The 21,484-nt window shown below is 39.2% G+C and overlaps 1 protein-coding gene across 2 annotated transcripts in view; it reads right to left on the minus strand.

Moving 5' to 3' along the window:
- CDC14A (cell division cycle 14A) overlaps positions 1 to 21,484 on the minus strand; it is a 180,370-nt gene that overhangs the window by 67,321 nt on the left and 91,565 nt on the right. For both annotated transcript variants that reach the window (XM_061121290.1, XM_061121289.1), the window contains exon 8: positions 5,474 to 5,561. In XM_061121290.1, the coding sequence (XP_060977273.1) occupies positions 5,474 to 5,561 (88 nt within the window). The remainder of the gene's footprint in view (positions 1 to 5,473; positions 5,562 to 21,484) is intronic.

Genomic DNA, 21,484 nt, shown 5'->3' on the forward strand with positions numbered 1-21,484 from the left:
ATGGGCTGACAAGGGCTTCTGACCCTGGCTTCCTAGCACACTTGGCACCTCCATGATAGCACCTGTCATGAAGTGTGCTAATGGTTCATTTGGTACTGTCCCTCCCCTCCTCCACCAAAGCTGTGAGATCTTCTCTCTTCATATATGAATTTCCATCATGAGTAAACAGCATTACAGATAATATACCTAAATCTGCTATTAAGAAAAACTATGTATATCTTTTGAGAGAAGAACACTGAACAAGTATCCAGATTTGGCAATAGGGCATTGAAAAAAATAACAATAATGGTAATAATCATACCTAACATATATTGAGCACTTTTATATGCCAGTCCCTAAGCTAAGTGTTTCATGTATATCATCTCAATAAGCCTTACAATTACTCAGTTACCAATGCCTGGAAAAGTGAACTGACTCATGCTGGGAAGAGACAGAGGCAGCGTTTGAACCCCAGCAGTCAGATTCCCAAATGAACGCTTTCAGTTTACCGTTGATAACAGGAATAAACGGGCTTCCCCAACAGCTCAGCAGTAAAGAATCTGCCTGTCACGGCAGGAGCTTTGGGTTCGATCCCTGGGTCGGGAAGATCCCCTTGAGAAGGAAATGGCAACCTACTCCAGGATTCTTGCCTGGGAAATCCCATGGACAGAAGAGTCTGGTGGGCTATGGCCCATGGGGTCACAAAAGAGTCGGACACAACTTAGCGATGGAACAGTCAGATTCCAGGGCCTGTGCTGGGGCTGATTTCAGGCAAAACTCAACTCCATTCTATGTTAGAAAAAGGGACATTATATGAACATTAAGGGCTGCACTTCCTAGAGTTGGTGAGCATATATCTTAAAAATCCTCAAAAAGTGTTTCAAAAAAGTTTTAACCAACAATATCCTCTGACTTCTAAACAACTGTTTGTGGGTGTTTTTACTGTGTTCAGATGCTTTTGATAGGGGACTGGTTTTAGCAATGTGGAGTGTGAGTGGATAGAGCATTCAAACAAACCTTCCTCCATCTGGCCACTAGATGGAGCCCTGGCATCATAAAGCTCAAGCAGAGCCCTGGCGCTGACCAGAAAGATGTTCAGAAAGGGATTGTAAAAATGCATCTCTTCCCAGCCCCCCATTTAAAGTTAGGAAACTTCAGAACAGTGAAGTCAAATGACCAATCCACCCATTTTTATTAAAAGTTAAAATGGAAATATAAGCAGGCAAATTGGAAAGCAATAAAATATGTTTCTTAGGTTCTCTAATGATAAAAATATAATCAGAGTATCTGCTCTCTCGTAACACCTGTTAATGTGCCCAACACTGCAAGACACTTCCTAAAAAACCTCAGTTGTGTGTGCTCAGTTGCCCAGTCATGTCCGACTCTGTGACCCCATGGACTGTAGCCCACCAGGCTCCTCTGTCTACAGGATTTCCCAGGCAAGAATACTGGAGTAGGCTGCCATTTCCTCCTCCAGGGGAGCTTCCCCTCTCAGGGATCCAAGCCACATCTCTTGTGTCTCCTGCATCGGCAGGCAGGCTTTTTTACACTGTGCTATAATATCTGTAATCCTCACCAAATGCCTACAATGTGTATCCTACTTTCCCCCTTTTGACGCTGAGAGAAGCTGAGGAACTGGTATAAGTTAACACAGCCAGTTAACCGATGCAATGGACATGAACTTGGGCAAACTTGGCGAGATGGTGAAGGACAGAGAGGCCTGGCTGCTGCTGGGGTCGCAGAGTCGGATATGACTGACTGATTGAACGACAATACAGCCAGTTAGGGGCAGAGCCAGGCTTCAACCGGCTCAGGCTCTACACCTTGAGCTTCTCTCCTTAAATGAGCCAGGTGACGCTTCAAATTGTTGGGATTCTCTGTTCCAAGCTGTCTTTCTCTGTGCCTTTTACTTTCTTTTTAAGGTAGAAATGAGAAGGACACTGCCACCTGGGAATTTGGGGGATTTTTTTGAAAAAAATTTGAAATCGAATTTGTCCTATTGCTACATTAGTCAAGTTTATTAACCAAAACCTTCCAACCCGTCAAAAAAATTGTGAACAAAGGTGGTTGAAAGGAATTCCTAGTTAGTCTCTGCTGACACAACACATACTTAAGACTGTTATAATGCTGTCTGCCAGATCCCAAGACTTTAGGGCTTCCTTTTACTACATCCTAGCAACAGTTATTTGAGTGTTAATTTCTTAAAAGTATACCTTTTCTACTAACATACCCCCTAAAACGACTTTCAGCCTCCCCAGGAAACATAGGGTTTCTCAACTCAAAAAAGAAAAAAGAATGTGCCAGGATTTCACTGTAACTGGATCAAGTTTACTAATTACATCAAAAAATATTTTCTTAAGTCCAAAAAGGACGCTTTACCTTAAATTAAAACCCTCTGCAAAAAATATAATGACACTTTCAGTGAATATCAGATTTTAAAATGGGGATTCTGGTAAAATACCAATATTCTACCAACTACAGCCTTAAATGAAATTGCTCTAGACATAAAAACTGACAAGTATTATATAAGCAGCACTTTTCAGACCTTTTTTTTCCCCTCAATGTGAGAGGGCACAATATATGCATTCAGAAAAGAAAAGATGTATATAGAGTGATGACCTGACAGTGGTTATTTTTAGATAATATAATTACACGTGACTTTTTATCTAGATTGCTTAAAGTTTTTATAGTGAACATGTTCTTCCTCTGAAGTAAAATTTAAAAAAGGACACAGAATTTGGAATCAAAGAGACCTATGTTTGAATCCACACAATGTTACTTTCCAGCTATGTCAACTTGGGCAAGTTAGGTTACCAAGCCTCCATCTTCTCATCCACAAAATAGCTACCACCTGCTCCAGGGAGTGGTTCTGATTATTAAATAGATGATGTGTGCACAAAAGGCTTAGCACCACTCCTCACACATAAGCAAATAGTAGCTAATGATTTCTCCATATTGTTAAATAGGACTGGAAATAATTTTAAGATTTTTGACAATTAAAAACTGACACATAAAGCATTCATGTCCTTTTACCTTGTGATTCTTCTTCTGAGAATTTAGAAAACAAACTGGGCTGCAAAAAAGATACATGGACAAGTATGCCAACCACTACAGGTTTTAAAAAGTGAAAAACTATACTAACTCAGATCTCATTCAAAAATTAATCAAGTGATTAGCAAAACTATGGTATAGTCACTGAATACATTCATGGAAAATTATAGTGAAGATCTACATTTATCGTGAAGATTTATCATTATCTATATTTATAATGAAGATCTCCTTGCCATAGAAAGGAGTCTATGATACGTTAAGTGAAAAAAAGTTGCTATAAGACGTCAATCATGTCTTAAAAAAAAAAAAAGAAATATTTTTGTAAGTCTGTGTGTGTGTGTGTGTGTGTGTGTGTATTCTCTAGGGGAAAAAAAATGTGTGCAAACAAAAAAAAAAAAAACAGAGAAACGGAAAATTAAAATCCTCAATAATCCCACCACCAACTAGTAAACCTAGAAAACACAGTTACAATTATAGATCACTTTTTATGCTGCTTTTGAGTTTTTTTCTTTATTATTTGGGAACCTAGTAGCAGAATGGAGAAGGCAATGGCTACCCACTCCAGTACTCTTGCCTGGAAAATCCCATGGACGGAGGAGCCTGGTAGGCTGCAGTCCATGGGGTCGTGAAGAGTAGGACACCACTGAGCGACTTCACTCTCACTTTCACTTTTTATGCTGCTAATATTAGTTCATCTGCATTTTCTTCTTTTTTTAAAAATGATAATCAGGCATTACATCTATAAAACTATTTTAAATAGTTTTTTAAAATTATACTCCTCAGCTTCTCTTTAAGGAAATTTCATTTAAAAATGAAATCCTAAATGGTAAAATTCTTTCAGCTTCACCAAATGAACATGCAAAAACAAAGCCACTACAGAAACCATATGCCTACTAAAGTTTTCTGGGTCTGAGTTGGGTCATTTTGCACCAAAGAGAGATTTAATCAATCCTGTCTTGAAGACCAACTCTGGAAAAGCAGTTCCCTCAGGCACTTAACAAGTTATTCCCAACAACCCAACAGAACAGAGGTTAATCAGTCAATGTCTGGAGTGAAAAAGACTCATGAGCAAATTTGTGAATAAGAAGATCTAACTCTGGCTTCGGTACAGAGACCTCCTGTTTGTCAGGAGGATTACCCATCCCCAGAGGAAAACCATAATTCAAGCAGAGTTTCCACACATGATAAGCACATGTGTGGAAACTCAAACAAATGATCAAATCCAAATGCATGAATAACCATATACAATGAAACTAGATTTTGGAATAAATAGTTATGATGATGATGATAATTTAAAGAAGAATAAATCTAGAATAGGGGTTTTAAATTATGTTTCTTTGGAGGACTAGAGTTCCGACTGTCAGACCAGATGGGGGCAGGAAAAAGATGAGTTATTATGTTCATAGGTGATATTTTTTAACTTTATGTATTTCTCCCATAAATTATTCTTAAACCTTTGGTGCCTATCATTATTTGTGTTCTAGGGAATGTGAGGTTAAAAAAAAATAAGTTAAAAAATATATGCTAATGAGGAAACTCACATAGCCAACCATATTTCATTCAAAAGGCTTATTTTTTATTAAATTTATTTATTTTTAATTGAAGAATTGCTTTACAGTATTGTGCTGGTTTCTGCCAAACATTAACATGAATCAGCCATAGGTATACCTGTGTCCTTTCCCTCAAGAGGCTTATTTTTCATCTTTTTTTTTCCCTGAGTATGTATGCCTCTGGCTATACAAAGACTGCAAGTAAGTAGTTTAACTTTTGTCAGCTGGAAGATTGTTCCTGGTTGTCATGATGGAACTAAACAGATCAGTGCGGTAACAAGGTTTAGAAGCTATACTCTGGGCTGAAGTACCACCAGTTCTGCATATTACTCTGTGAACCTAGGCAAATTCCCTGCTCATAAGCCTCGGTTTCCTCCTCTATGAAATGGAGATAGTGCCTACACCACATAGAATTGTGTGTGCACTAAATGAGATGATGCTGTGATTAGCTGGTAACTAGCACACAGTAAGTACTTAATAAATGACACCTATCATCACCATCATCACATTATTAATCGTGTTGTTCCCAAAAGGATACTGTGATGTACAGCACGCCTCCACCACCAAATAAATCTGAGATCAGCTGATAGAATTCATCAACCTGCTTATTGTTGTGATCAGTTGGTTTCTCAGATTCTTCTTTAATAATTGGGTCAAGGTAAAGTGAACACCCTATTAACAGCAATCTATAAATTTGCTAGTTTTAAAACAGTGACTATAGTTCCACTTACTAAACTCTAAATTTAACATACTAATTACTACTGTTCAATTTTTTAATTAATAAATATTCTTTGGAGAATATTACCAAAAGAAAGAATTATCTTAGGAAACCAAGAAATGAAAGAAGATGAACTAAAACAAATTTTTGGAGGGTAAAGTAAAAAAAAACCTACCATTTTCAATTTTGCTTTTGGGATGTGGTCCACTAAATGCTAAAAATTTTCCTGGAACAATCCAGTTGAAGTCACCATTTTCAACTCGCTGGGAGGATTTTGTGAGAAAAGAGAAGAAAAATATTTTATAATCCTTATACAATTTAGAAAACCCTTACAAATAAAACTGCTTTTCACTCTATTAGTACTAGACTAACTGGACATACATGAAGACAAAATAATACAGCTTAAAATAAAAACACATCTGATTCTCAAAATGTTCATGCATTCAATCTGCTTCAGAAAATTTTTATCTAGAAAAGTTTAGAAAACTTTATTTAATGTGGAGATACTTCACTGAAAATAATTTTATCTCTTGGCTACTCTGCAATGAAAATGAAATGAAAACAAACATTGCTTGTCCTGGCAAGAAATAAAGGCAAACAACAGAAGACATAAAATACAAGCACTTTCCATGAATATGGTAAACATCCTTTAAACAATGAAAAAACATCTAAAAATGTCTGGGTCATGAGGAACACACCTCCATTTTTTGTTTATTTTTGTAGGTTGCTATATTTTGTCAGTGCTGATCTTTAGACTGGGAAACAGAAGTCAAGAATGAGAGACAGAGGCTCATCAAACCCTCATGGTATACCACAAACTGGAGACAGCCAAGGTCTACTGCAGGGGCTACAAACCCAACAGTTACAAGGGTCAGGCAAGAGACATCAGGTCAGTTCAGTCACTCAGTCATGTCCAACTCTTTGCAACCCCATGGACTACAGCATGCCAGGCTTCCCTGTCCATCACCAACTCCCAGAGCTTGCTCAAACTTGTGTCCATAGAGTTGGTGATGCCATCCAACCATCTCATCCTCTGTTGTCCCCTTCTCCTCCCGCCTTCAATCTTTCCCAGCATCAGGGTCTTTTCCAGTGAGTTAGTTCTTCCCATCAGGTGTCCATAGTACTGGAGCTTCAGCTTCAGTATCAGTCCTTCCAATGAATATTCAGGACTGATTTCCTTTAGGATTGACAGCTTTGATCTCCTTGCAGTCCAAGGGGACTCTCAAGAGTCTTCTCCAACACCACAGTTCAAAAGTATCAATTCTTTGGCACTTAGAGTTCTTTATGATCCAACCAACTCTCACATCCATACATGACTACTGGAAAAACCATAGCTTTGACTAGATGGACCTTTGTCAGCAAAGTAATGTCTCTGCTTTTTATTATGCTGTATAGGATTATCATAGCTTTTCCTCCAAGGAGCAAGCATCTTTTAATTTCATGGTCACAGTCATTGTCTGCAGTGATTTTGAAGCCCAAGACAGTGGCTTGCTGCAGGGTCAGGACACTAAATACAACTATGTGTGCATAAGTCCTTTTGAAGGAGGACTTCATTACCTTCATTACCCCTACCATAGTTTGGCCTTAGGCCAAACAACAGGAAGGGAACACAGCCCCACCCATCAACAGAAAATTGGATTAAAGATTTACTGAGCATGGCCCCACTCATCAGAATAAGACCAGTTTCCCCCACAGTCAGTCTCTCCCATCAGGAAGCTTCTATAAGCCTCTTATCCTTATCCATAGAGAGAAGACAGAATGAAACCACAATCACAGAAAACTAACCAAACTGATCACATGGACCACGGCCTTGTCTAACTCAATGAAGCTATGAGACATGCTGTGTAGGGCCACCCAAGACGGACAGATCATGGTGGAGAGTTCTGACAAAACATGGTCCACTGGAGAAAGGAATGGCAAACCACTTCAGTAGTCTTGCCTTGAGAACCCCATGAACAGCATGAAAACATAACAGCAAGAAACATAAACAAAGGCAAATGCTCTTCAGTCCTAGCCAACTGACCACAGGAAAGCTGATTGAATATGACCGATCTTCCAACTGGATGTTCATATAAAATCTCTCTATATTTGAAACATTTCAAATTAAGTTTTTAAATACTAATAAACCAAATAAAACACATTAGTGGGCTGACTTTAATCAGCAGCTATCAGTCTCTGCTCTGCACACTCTAGGACCCTCAGGAAACACCTGAAAACCAGGCAAGGGGTCGAGCATCCTCCCACTACTCCTTTATCTCCTTCACTTTCTTCCTTCCTGGTGAGCCTCTGAACCCATGGAACACTGGGGCAGGATTGAGGGTACCCAAACTTTGCATGCTACTGGGACACAGTTGTGCAGTACATCACAAAACATATGTATCTCTTCTTCCCACAAGCATTGTGTAGCCCACCCCCAACCCCTACTCCCACCCCACCACCAGATGCAGCTCCCAGTCTCCAAGTCTCCACCCTCTATAGCACTACATAGGCACCTCCCCAGGCAGGGAAGGAAGGCAGTTCTCTCTGCTGGGCCAAGGTAATCCACACAAAGGGCTCTGTCCCCCACTACTCAGCACAGACCTCAGTGCAGGCATCTGTCAAATACAGCCTGCACTCCGCTGTAGGAGCTGATGTGTGCATGTGCATGCTCAGTTGCCCAGCTGTGTCTGACTCTTTATGATCCCAAGGACTGCAGCCCGCCAGGCTCTTCTGTCCATGGAATTTTCCAGGCAAGAATACTGGAGTGGGTTGCCATTTCCTCCTCCAGGGGATCTTCCCAGGGACTGAACCCACCTCTCCTGAGTCTCCTGCATTGGCAGGCGGATTCTTTACCACTCAGCCTTTTAGAATAATGCCACCAAGGAAATCTGGAGCCTCTACTTTAATTACTTATACTGCCCATTGGATTTGATTTTCACAGAAACCATAACTTAGCTGTACAATTTTCATGTTTAAAATGCAGATGGTTCTTTCCAGATATAAAAGTTATAAATGAAACTTTACATGACACCTTGTAAATGTCTGAACTGCATTAATCTAATCATAATAAACATAAAATCTATATAATGTCCTAAAGTCTTAGAGATGCTATGAGTGTTCACGCCAAATTAAATGCCAAGCACAGCTGTTTAGAACAATTTGAATAAAGAATCTAATATATAGCTGTTTATGATAATTAAACATTTTCTCATTTTAATAAAGCAGTCAAATTAATGGCCCAATATCCCTCTCAAGTAATTTCTAAGCTTAAAACATTTTAAAAATTCAAAAATAAAGGTATGCTCTAATCACCAAAAGGCTAAAACCAACTATTTATGAATAGTAGAAGAAAACCGGTTTCTATGTTTACCATTCCTATATCCTTGAACAGGAAGTGGGCCTACATAAATACATTGTGCTATGTCTGTTTATTCGGATTATAGACATCCATTTGGTTAAATAGTAACCTTCTGTAATCAATTATATGGAGACAGGCGATGGACTCATTCACAGAACCAAAAGAATATGTTTGCAAGTCTGCCTACCCAAAAAGATAAACGTTAGATAATACTGGGCTATATTTAGTAACTTGGATAAGGTTAATGGTGTAAACAAAGAGATTTAGGTCTTAGATCCAAACCTAACAAACAAATAAAAAATTAGTAAGAAAATTACAGCTTTTAACTGAGTAATACGTTAAACTTACTGGTAAGTTTCCAAAATTAATATCCATGCCTTCTTTCACAGTAGATTATACAAATGTCAATATTTATCAATTATAAAATACTTATGATGACACAAGCTGGTTTTTCTAATTAAATGTATGTGCCTGTGCATACAAGTGTGCACATGTGCACACACATACACACACACACACTTCCAAGAAACCTAGATCAGACAGTAACTTAAGGTACATTACCACATTTTACAAGCTAACATCTAGGCAAAGGTGAACTGAGAGAATGATTTTACCTCTTCCAATCTAAAGCCTACAACCTATGTAGAGAAACCGCAGATGTTCTTCACTGCAAGAAAATCCCAAAATGAAAATTTGAGTTCTTGAAACTGATACATTTATGTGTTAACATTCATGTAACTCTGGGATACTTGAGCTTACAAAAGACTCACCACATTTCTTTGGAAAAGTTAACTCTCCTGGTGCATTTAATTTGCAAAAAAATTAATTTGCAAAAAGAAGGAATCAATGTTTCTTACAAAGTAAAAGAAAAACAGCATTAAAACTGAAACTTTTCTTGAATAAGAATTAAATAAAATCTAATTTGACTTGAACACCTGAATTTTTACAACTTCTAAGAAGGCATGCCTCTGTTGAGATGGTCACAGTTTCTGAAAAGAATACTGAAAAACATTTGGCCATTTTAACACTATAAAAAACAGACAGTAAGAGAGAAAAGATAGACCTCTGGGTTGACAATTGCTGGACTGGTTCCCTTTATCAACAGATGTGTTTTCTAATACAATACAGATAAACAGTTTTTAAGCATGATTCAAAATTCATTAAAATATTTGCTAAGCCTTCATTATATATCAAGGACTATAATTTGGTATCATACATAAAATAAAAAATATTCCCTCTGTTCTCTTAAGGAGTATGAAAACAAGTAACAAATAACATTAATAAGAATAACAGCAAACACACACCACAGGCTCTGTGCCAGGCACTACAGCACGGCATGCAACTTGTTTCTTTAGGGCAACCTTTAAGGTTGGTGTTATTACCATCTCCCTTCTACCTACTGCTATAGACTGAATGTTTGTGCCTTCCCAAAATTCACGTGTTGAAACCAAATCCCCAGTGAAATGGTATTAGGAAGTGGGCCCTTTGGGAGACTAGGTCATGAAGATGGAGCCCTTATGAAAGGATTAGTGACCTTATAAGAGACCCCCAGAGAGCTCCCTCTGTGAGGATACAGGGAGGACATAGAAGAATCTGGCCATCTATGAACCAGGAGGAGGGCCATTTTCAGACAACAGTTCTGCCGGTGTCTTGATCTTAGATTTCCCAGCCTCCGGAACTGTGAGAAATAAGTGTCTGTTGTTTAAGCCACACAGTCTACGATACTTTGCTACAGAAGCTTGAACTAAGACATTCATTAAAGAACATTACAGCATACTGACACATGTATATGGAATTTAGAAAGATGATAACGATAACCCTATATGCAGAACAGAAAAAGAGACACAGAAATACAGAACAGACTTTTGAACTTTGTGGGAGAATGTGAGGGTGGGATATTTCAAAAGAACAGCATGTATACTATCTATGGTGAAACAGATCACCAGCCCAGGTGGGATGCATGAGACAAGTGCTCCGGCCTGGTGCACTGGGAAGACCCAGAGGAATCGGGTGGAGAGGGAGGTGGGAGGGGGGATCGGGATTGGGAATACGTGTAAATCCATGGCTGATTCATATCAATGTATGACAAAACCCACTGGAAAAAAAAAATAATAATAATAAAAATAAATAAAAAAAAAAAAAAAGAAAGAAAAAGCTGCATTAAACTTTGATAAATGCTGTCATACACATACATAAGAGGTTTCATGATGGCACAAAGATTATTTTAAAAATAAAGACAGAACTACAAGGTCTTTTTTATTCATTAAAACACCTTCTTTATATTTCCTTACTTTCTGAAACAATGAAATAGTGTTGACAATATAGTTGTATTACATAAACACAAATATGCTGTCATGACTGGCACTTTGGAGCTTAAAGCAAAGTAAATATTTGAGGTATCTGACTTAAGTTACCTCGCTATTCGGCTTTAAATAATAAACTCCAGATCATTACTTTAGATCTGCTTTTGAGAGGAACGGTGTGGTAGAGGGAAAGAGTAGCCCCATGTGGATGACTGCATCACCTCTAAATACAGAAAACATTTCAGGGCCTTCTCCCACAGCCCCATCCAGTGAATGCCCCTGCTGATGCAACCGCAGGGAGCAAGAATCTGGTGCCTGTGTGTAGGTGCCTTTCCAGTGCTCAAGACATCAAAATTTGAGGCCATCAGCATATACGTGGTTGTTGAATTTGGAGACAGTCCCCTCACTCATGGAGAATGTCTTGAACCAGAAATCACATGGCCTAGAGACCAGTAGTATTTCTGGTGGCCAAAGGAAGAGAAAGAACCTGCAAGGGAGGCCGAGACATGTCCAGAGATGGAAGGAAGAGAAAAGTGAGAGACAGAATTTTGAAGTTGGGGAAGGAAAATGAGTTTCTAGAATTAGAGAGTGCCCACAGAGTAAATCAAGTAGGAAGAAGACCAAGTCAACCATTCGGTCTGGCTAACTCTTGCATTAAGCAAGAACAGTTTCAGTTGAATCATAAGGGTCAAGGCAAGACCCATTATCAGTTGACTGACTGACAACAAAGTCAAGATTGCTCTCTTTAGATGTGAAAGGAAGGAGACCAAACAATATAGAGAGAGGAAGAAAAAGAAAATGGAGAATTTCTTTGACCTCAAGACACTTTACAGATTTAACCAACATAATCTTTGAAGCAGCAATGGGTACAGTGTTTTAGTAGATGTGAAAACACTGGGTCCAAGAAGGATTGAATCTTGCTTCCTTAAACTTGTGGCCTATGGGGGTATAATCAACCCTACAGGACAGCTGCAGGGAAATGCTTCTAACAGTGCTTTGAATAGAACTATTCCTCACCCTGGGAGGCTCACCTCCCTAGTCCCTCCAAGTGTGAGGGAGGACATGCTCATATACCTGCATTCTGGAGCTTGCTTGACCCAGTCGTATGACAGGAATTCAAAACTACAGTGCCAGAAATTCACATTTGGTTTTTTTTTTTCCAGTTCTTTCATTCACAGAGGACAAACCAAGCAGCATTAGATTACATTCTAATTTGCTATGCAAATTCTGATTGAAAGCAAAGCCTTGAAACCTCATACCTCAGATGCGCAACAAATATTCCTGCCATTGACCTGAGGTGAAACACTGAGAGATAAGAGTCCTGACAAACTTTATTTCCAAGGTATATACACAAGGGCAATATTGGGCATCTACCCCACCTGGTCATATGACAATTTACTATTAACTGCAATGAAGGATGACATAGTCAACCTGGAGACAGTCTCTGTTCATATATTAAACTAAACTGACATTACATGCAAGCCCTGGTTGAAGATTACAATATCTAGCAATCTGTGTTGCAAACAAGTGTATTTTTAAAAAAAGAAAATAACAACTCACTCTTGCTTCACAGATTGGCTGGTAATGAAAAAAAAAAGAAATGTCATTTCAAGAAGCTATCATAATCAATAAATTTTCTCCCTGGAGTGTCACTACAAAATCAGAATGGATTCTTTTTTTTTTTTTTTAACCTCCTGGAAGGGACTTTATTTATTTTTCATTTATTTTTATTAGTTGTATTTTTATTTATTGTAATTACTTTACAATATTGTAGTGGTTTTTGTCATACATTGACATGAATCAGCCATGGATTTACATGTATTCCCTATCCTGATCCCCCCTCCCACTCAGAATGGATTCTTAAATGTCTTGCTCATTTGCCATCAAAAAGTAGTTACTTTTAACAGATAATATAAAATATCTTGAAATGTGTTATACTCCTGCTTTTAGAACTTATTCACTCATTTATTCATTAGTTCTTTCACTTCATAAACATTTAATGACAGCCCACTATGCGTATTCTGTGCTACTGGGTTATTTATTGATACAAAAATGAGTGAGACACGGTTCTTGACTTCAAGTACCCAGAGTGCTGGGATGTCACAGGTGTGTAAACACAGCATCACACAAGGCTGTGTGAGGAGAGTTCCCATCAAGTTAAGAATGACTTTGCTGTTTTTGTTGTTGTTTTCCAGTTGCTAAGTCGTGTCCGACTCTCTGCGATTCCATGTACTACAGCATGTCAGGCTCCTCTGTCCTCCGCTACCTCCTGGAGTTCGCTCAAATTCACGTCCATGGAGTCAGTGATGTTATCTAACCATCTCATCCTCTGCCACCCCCTTTCTCCTCCCGCCCTCAATCTTTCCCAGCATCAGGGTCTTTTCCAATGAGTCGGCTCTTTGCATCAGGTGGCCAAAGTATTGGCGCATGAGCATCGGTCCTTCCAATGAATATTCAGGGTGAATTTCCTTCAGGATTGACTGGTTGGATCTCCTTGCCGTCCAAGGCTTAAGACATGCAAACACATAAATACTGTGCGCAGAGGAGAAAAGGTCACAAGGAGGAGGAAGAGGAAACAAGAGCATGTGTGAAGGCACAAGGTATGAAGAAACTCTGCCATCCAGGAAGCTATGCAGATGGGGTGTGAGGAGGAAGGCACAAGGACAAACACGGGAAGATGGCAAAGCCCATGTCCAGAAGGGCTTTCTGCGCTGCACTCAGGGGTATGCATTTCCTCCACACTTTGCCTGAGGGTAGAGCCCACGGAGGACTTAAAGCAGGGGACTGATATAAGCAGACTTAATTTCTAAAACATGGTCTCTGAGAGTGATGTGGAGACTTGATGGAAGACACCCAAGGACCAAGAAAATCCCAGCCAGTCCCAAGCATCCAGAATCGACCGACACTTTCTCACAAACAGTTCCCAGATGGGCTCCATGGCAATGCAGCCAAGAAAATGTGAAATCACCTTCTAGAAGAGGCGATGATAGCAATAATGATAACTTATGAATTGCTGAATTGTGAGAGTCTCAGAAGCAAAACTTTTCACATTCAGCCTGTCATAGATTAGCGAGAAATGCTGCACAGACAATCTGACAAACATAAAGACGGAAGCGTGTGAGAAGGGTCAAACGTGATAATACCTGCAGAAGAGGCACAAGAATATATGGAACGTATGACAGCAGTTGATAAGAACAAAGCCTCTAAACCCACCCATGGAGAAACGAAATTACAGGGCACCTTCTGAAAAAAATATTGGCCTAGCAAATATAATGAGCAAATAGGAAGTACTTAATAAATGTCTGTTCAATAAATTAACTGAAAAGTTACTAAATTGAGGCCATAAAGAGTGTGATGCAGCTTCTTGGTTCTCATATAACAAACACTGACCTGCAGACTTTATTTCTGTAGAACAAAGCCTCCCGATCAGTTTAACAGAATGGAGTTGCCTGGGCTGGGGCTGGGGCAGCCTGGGTTCCCAGGTCAGTCGCCAAAAGCTACGAACTATGATCACACGGTGCCGATTAAATATGGTCACATTTTCCACATGTGCCATGATGAGAGAAAACAAAAGGAAGCCCTGTACTGTGACTACACTCAGATCGGCAGGAACCAGTCTGTCTGTCATCAGGCCTGCCGAAGTCAAACCCAGCTCCAACCACTTCTATCAAGTAACCCGTGGTAAAGAAATGCCCCAGGTTTGCCAGCATGTAAAAGCACCAGATCAAGTTAATAATTACTTGATATTCTGGGAAATATCCTCATATTCATAAAATTATTTCATAGAAAGCATTTTTCTCAAAATAAAGGCATGATTTATGGAGGAAAAACATAATGGCAGAAATGAAATAGCTCAAAGAAAGAAGTCAAAGCAATCTTTTAGGTTTTGAAGTAGGTTTTACATTAACTTGAAGCTTTAGCTGACCCCAAAAAGATATTTAAAGCAGCTCCTCAAAGTTGCATAGGCCAAATTCTGGATGCAGTTATAAATGTAAGGCACACTGATAAGGCAACTCCAAATGCTGCCATGGAAGCTCCATTTCTTTGCATTTCTCTCCCTCTCCCCTCTCCACAACTGGAAATAGGGTGCCGCTCTGTGAGTCATCTGTGTATGCCCAACAAAGGGACGTCATCAAATATGGCAAGCCTTCTCGTAAGTAGTGGAAAGTCCCATCTTGTTTAGGGGACAATCAAAATAAGAAACTAAAGATACAACTTCAAATTCTCTTTGATGAATAACGACTGCTTAAGAGTAGCATCATTAGTGAGCGGTGGTATTCAAACAAGGTCTTACTCGGTGAGGATAGTTCTCCACAAAGGAGCAGAAGTTGACCGCAGGCAGATTCTGTGTGTGGGTGTTACTTCAGGGTCTTACAAACAGAATATTTTCCTATATTTGCAATATTCACTAAGCTTTACTGCTAGAGAGGATACACGTCCTCATGTACCTACAGACACATAATTTGAATACTCATACTCTTTCATCTTCACTGTTTTTCCCTAGAGTAAAAGGTCTATTTTAATTTTTCAAATAAATTTATTGATGGTTAGATTTCAAAGGAGTGACTGTTCTTAGTTCTCAAGTTCTTGGAGAATACCTTAAGAAACCTGTTGGAAAAGGGGACACTGATTCTTAGCAGAAGTTTTTGGGCCCTCATGTTGCAGTTACTTTTTTGATCCTCCCAGCATAGCTCCCAGAATGTATCTATTTGATCAGTGCAAATATGATCAAAAATATAGTTCCACAACAGCTTGGCAAAGGACCTAAAGAGACCATATTTTAGAAAATACTTTTGTTTATCAATAATTAATACAATGGACTATTTGTAAGTCATATAAAAATAATGTAAGAACCAGAGATATCTTAGTCTAAACCTTCTAAATAGAATAGAGCCTTGAAATTAATTCTCACATGAAAAATTAAAACACTTGAAGCTGCAAGATGTAACCTGTTCCGTCATCCTAGGCTTCATGTCATTTATGATGGTTCATTGACAACCTGTCCTTGAAGAATCTGCACTTTAGCTATGTCTGGCTACCAAGCACTTGAAATGTAGCTGGTCCAAAGTGAGATGTGCCACAGTATAAACTACACACTGGGTTTCAAAGGCTCAATTCAAAATCAGAAATATAAAATACTTCATTAATAATTGTTACATTGATTATATGTCAAAATATTATTTCTGGTACAGTGCATTAAAGAAAATACATTATTAAAATCAATTTCGTCATATCTTTTTACTTTTTAAAATGCAGCTATTAGAATTTTTGAATATATATATTATATACACAAATATGATTCTCATATTTTTATTGGACAGCACTGCTCTAGACCCTTTTGCAAAAGAGCAGAGTAGTTCCTGTGTTCTGCTGACCTTGTCATGAACAGCATTAAAAGAAGGATTCTTATCACAAGACTCTTAGGATTTCCCTGGTGGTACAGTGGATAGGTGTTCACCTCCAATGCAGGGAACATGGGTTTGACCCCTGGTCCAGAAAGATCCCACACACTGAGGAGCTACTCAGCCCGTGTGCCACAACTACTGAGCCTGACTGGGTGCTGCAAACTGAAGCCTGTGCCCGTGCTCCACAGCAAGAGAAGCTACCACAGTGAGAAGCCCACATACAGCAGCACAGAGTAACCCCGCTCGCCACAGCTAGAGAAAGCCCACGTGCAGCAGTGAAGACCCAACACAGCCAAAAGTAAGTAAACAAACAAGAGACTCCCTTTTAATCTCACATAGAATTGCTATATCATCAATTTAGGCTTTTTCTCTCTTTTTTTTTTTTTGGCTTTTTCTTGAGTCATATATTAAATGTGCCTTTGGAAGCTTTAATTTGAGCATTTCCTTATCATCTAAGACTTACTTTCTCATAATTTGCTATCAACGATAACACTTTTACTTTGAAACCTATAGCACTCTATATAAGCACTCTTCCATCCGTACTATAGACTTCGTTGGAATACTGACTTTGTTAGAGCTAATGAAGTATATGAACTTAGCTATTCCACAAGTTTACCAAATGTCCAGACTCACTAAAGTAGAGCAAACAGTGGAACAAGTTATGACAAAAACCGATTGGGCCCACAGATTGTCAGGAAGAGTTCCTTTATTTAGCCACTTGTTTCTTAAATAGCATTTATGAAATGCCCACTACCTGCTGATCACACATTTACTTGTGATTTTTTTATTTTATAGGCTTTATGATAGAATAGACAAATCATTCTCCGAAACGAAGTTATTTGATGGAAAACTTTTCAAGTGTTCACCAACTGCCTCCTCTCTTCCCATTACCTGGCTGATGGTCATTGTTATTCACTCAGGTTAAGATGTGATCACATTCTTATCAGATTTTTGGTTAGTTGGTTGGTTGCTTCTCAAAAATAAAATTGAACTATGTTTAGGTTTTTCAATAGCTTTTTCAACTAACTCTCAACATCACCATCAAAGTTTTGAAAAAGATAAAGCAGTAAGTAAATCATCAACTAGTTTTCTCTCTTTATTGCGGTAGGTCCTTATCCTCCTCCCTCTCTAACCTCCACCCCAATCTCTCCTTTAACTGAAATGGCTCCAGTGGTTTGCCATATATTTTTCTCCAGGTTCCTATACATGGGACAGAGATGCAGGTTTTGGGGGGACTTGAAACTTATCTAATGTGGAGGCCCATTTCAAAAAAAGAATACAAAATTATGAACACAAAAATGGTTTCCATGCAAATGGGGACCTATACAATTTAAACTTCACTCACTTCATAGGAAATTACTGATACCTTTGCTCATATAATACATATAGACAGATATATGTACAAGGTGGAGGAGGGTCTTGTTATTGTTTGTTTAAAAAATAGAAGGTTATAAGCACTCTTCCATATCAACATTTTCTAATCAATATATATATAACAGAAATCATTCACGAAAAGTAGCATAGCTCAAGTCAATTTCTTTAAATGACTACATAACATTCTATGGTGTATCCGTACTACAAGTAATTTATTCAACCTTCCCCTTAAAATGCAATCTTTTTGTTTCTAATTTTTTTGGAGGTGGGGGTGGGTAGTAGGATTTTTTTTTTTTTTGACACTACTATTGGGTTGACCAAAAAGTTCATTCGGGTTTTTCTGTACCATTGTATGGAAAAACCCAAACAAACTTTTTGGCCAACCCAATAAAAATGCCGCAATAACAATGTTTTTACACTTTAAGAAGAAGAAATTCTTTGGAGATTTTTAATAAATTGTACTACATGTATTAATTTAGGGAGAAGTGGCAGTTTTATGATGTTAAATCTTTCTATCCAAGAACACAGGACATATGTTCCATTTAGTCATGTTCAGTCCACAAGGAATTTACAATCTAGTAAGGAAAATAAAGCTTTTATGCAAATAGCCATAATATAAGAAAGATGGAAAGCACAAATCTTGACACATGAAACTGAGGGGGAGAGGATACTGTAAAGAGTGAGAGCTGATCTGTGTAGGACTTTACACACACGAGAGGAAAATGTTAAAGGTCACGGGTATTTGGAGAAAACAAGCTCAGCCAGGGTGCAGAGACATTCAAGACACAGTAAATAAGCAGCCCAGCAGGGCTGGAACACAGTGCACACACGGAAGAAACAGGAGACAGGCAGGCAAGGTGGGCTGGACCGCGTGCAAAGCGAACAATGCCAGGACGGGGGAATTTATCCCCATTCCAGCCAGGTAGTGGGAGTGGCAGCCAGTGCGGGGACAGGACAAGACAAGAACTCTATTTATAGATCATTCGGTGAAGTGTGAAAGACCAAGGGGAGAAGGGCCTGGGCCCCTTAAAGAGCAGTTATAATTGTCTACCAGAGAGGACGCAACACCTGAGCCAGGGGAAGGAAATGAGAACAGAGAGGAAGAGAGAGATGAAACACACCCCGGGGCCCTAGCAACGGGAACTCAAATACTCAACAGATTACGGAGGGGAAAAAAGAGATGTTTTTAGTCTTGAGCCTGGGTGAACAGTAGAATGGTGATGCCATTCACACAGATGAACGAAGCCAAAGCCCATGTTTGGGTGAAAGATGATTAGTTTCTTCTCAGATGTGCCAAACGTAACATGGAAGCAGGATATCTGAATAGATACATCCTGAACTAGAGACCAGAATGTGAGGGCTACCCTTGTCCTGCTAGTGAAACTGAAAATCACTCAGTCATGTTTGACTCTTTGTGAACCCAAGGACTATACAGTCCATGGAATTCTCCAGGCCAGAATACTGCAGTGGGTAGCCTTTGCTTTCTCCAGGGGATATTCCCAGCCCAGGGATTGAACCCAGGTTTCCCGCATTGCAGGTGGATTCTTTACCAGCTGAGCCACCAGGAAAGCCCCGCTAAGAAGAGTGATAAATGTTATAACCCTGGAGAACTTTGACAGAACAGCTCATTTTCACGAATGGTCAACCTACTCAGAGTCTACAGGTGTCTCATATTTCAGGAAAAGTAGCATATTGGGTAGGTGCTACTTACCTACCCAATCAGTGGAGAAATAACTCCAGAAAGAATGAAGGGACGGAACCAAAACAAAAACAACACCCAGTTGTGGATATGACTGGTGATAGAAGCAAGGTCCTATTGCATAGTAACCTAGAATGTTAGGTCCATGAATCAAGGCAAGTTGGAAGTGGTCAAACAGGAGATGGCAAGAGTGAATGTTGACATTCTAGGAATCAGCGAACTAAGATGGACTGGAACAGGTGAATTTAACTCAGATAACCATTATATCTACTACTGTGGGCAGGAATCCCTTAGAAGAAATGGGAGTAGCCATCATAGTCAACAAAAGAGTCCGAAATGCAGTACTTGGATGCAATCTCAAAAACAACAGAATGATCTCTGTTCATTTCCAAGGCAAACGATTCAATATTACAGTAATCCAAGTCTATGCCCTGACCAGTAATGCTGAAGAAGCTGAAATTGAACAGTTCTATGAAGACCTGCAAAACCTTCTAGAACTAACACCCAAAAAAGATGTCCTTTTCATTATAGGGGACTGGAATGCAAAAGGAGGAAGTCAAGAAACACCTGCAGTAACAGGCAAATTTGGCCTTGGAGTACAGAATGAAGCAAGGCAAAGGCTAACAGAGCTCTGCCAAGAGAATGCATTGGCCATAGTAAACACCCTCTTCCAACAACACAAGAGAAGACTCTACACATGGACATCACCAGATGGTCAACACTGAAATCAGATTGATTATATTCTTTGCAGCCAAAGATGAAGAAGTTCTATACAGTCAGCAAAAACAAGACTGAGAGCTGACTGTGGCTCAGATCATGAACTCCTTATTGCCAAATTCAGACTTAAATTGAAGAAAGTGGGGAAAACCACTAGACCATTCAGGTATAACCTAAATCAAATCCCTTATGATTATACAGTGGAAGTGAGAAATAGATTGAAGGGACTAGATCTGATAGACAGAGTGCCTGATGAACTATGGACGGAGATTCATGACACTGTACAGGAGACAGGGATCAAAACCATCCCCAAGAAAAAGAAATGCAAAAAAAGCAAAATGACTGTCTGAGGAGCAAACACCTTACAAATAGCTGTAAAAAGAAGAGAAGTGAAAAGCAAAGGAGAAAAGGAAAGATATTCCCATTTGAATGCAGAGTTCCATAGAATAGCAAGGAGAGATAAGAAAGCCTTCATCAGTGATCAATGAAAAGAAATAGAGGAAAACAATAGAATGGGAAAGACTAGAGATTTCTTCAAGAAAATTAGAGATACCAAGGGAAAATTTCATGCAAAGATGGGCTCAAGAAAGGACAGAAATGGTATGGACATAATAGAAGCAGAAGATATTAAGAAGAGGTGGCAAGAATACACAGAAGAACTGTACAAAAAAAGATCTTCATGACCCAGATAATCATGATGGTGTGATCACTCACCTAGAGCCAGACATCCTCGAACGTGAAGTCAAGTGGGCCTTAGGAAGCATCACTGTGAACAAAGCTAGTGGAGGTGATGGAAATCCAGTTGAGCTCTTTCAAATCCTAAAAGATGATGCTGTGAAAGTGCTGCACTCAATATGCCAGCAAATTTGGAAAACTCAGCAGTGGCCACAGGACTGGAAAAGGTCAGTTTTCATTCCAATCCCAAAGAAAGGCAATGCCAAAGAATGCACAAACTATCACACAATTGCACTCATCTCACACGCTAGTAAAGTAATGCTCAAAATTCTCCAAGCCAGGCTTCAGCAATATGTGAACCATGAACTTCCAGATGTTCAAGCTGTTTTTGAAAAGGCAGAGGAACCAGAGATCAAATTGCCAACACCTGCTAGATCATCGAAAAAGTAAGAGTTCCAGAAAAACATTTATTTCTGCTTTATTGACTATGCCAAAGACTTTGACTGTGTGGATCATAATAAACTGTGGAAAATTCTGAAAGAGATGGGAATACCAGACCACCTGACCTGCCTCTTGAGAAACCGTATACAGGTCAGGAAGCAACAAGTCCAACAGACTGGTCCCAAATAGGAAAAGGAGTACATCAAGGCTGTATATTGTCACCCTGCTTATTTAA

Source organism: Dama dama, chromosome 20 (genome assembly GCF_033118175.1).
Source record: "Dama dama isolate Ldn47 chromosome 20, ASM3311817v1, whole genome shotgun sequence".
Lineage (NCBI taxonomy): Eukaryota > Metazoa > Chordata > Mammalia > Artiodactyla > Cervidae > Dama > Dama dama.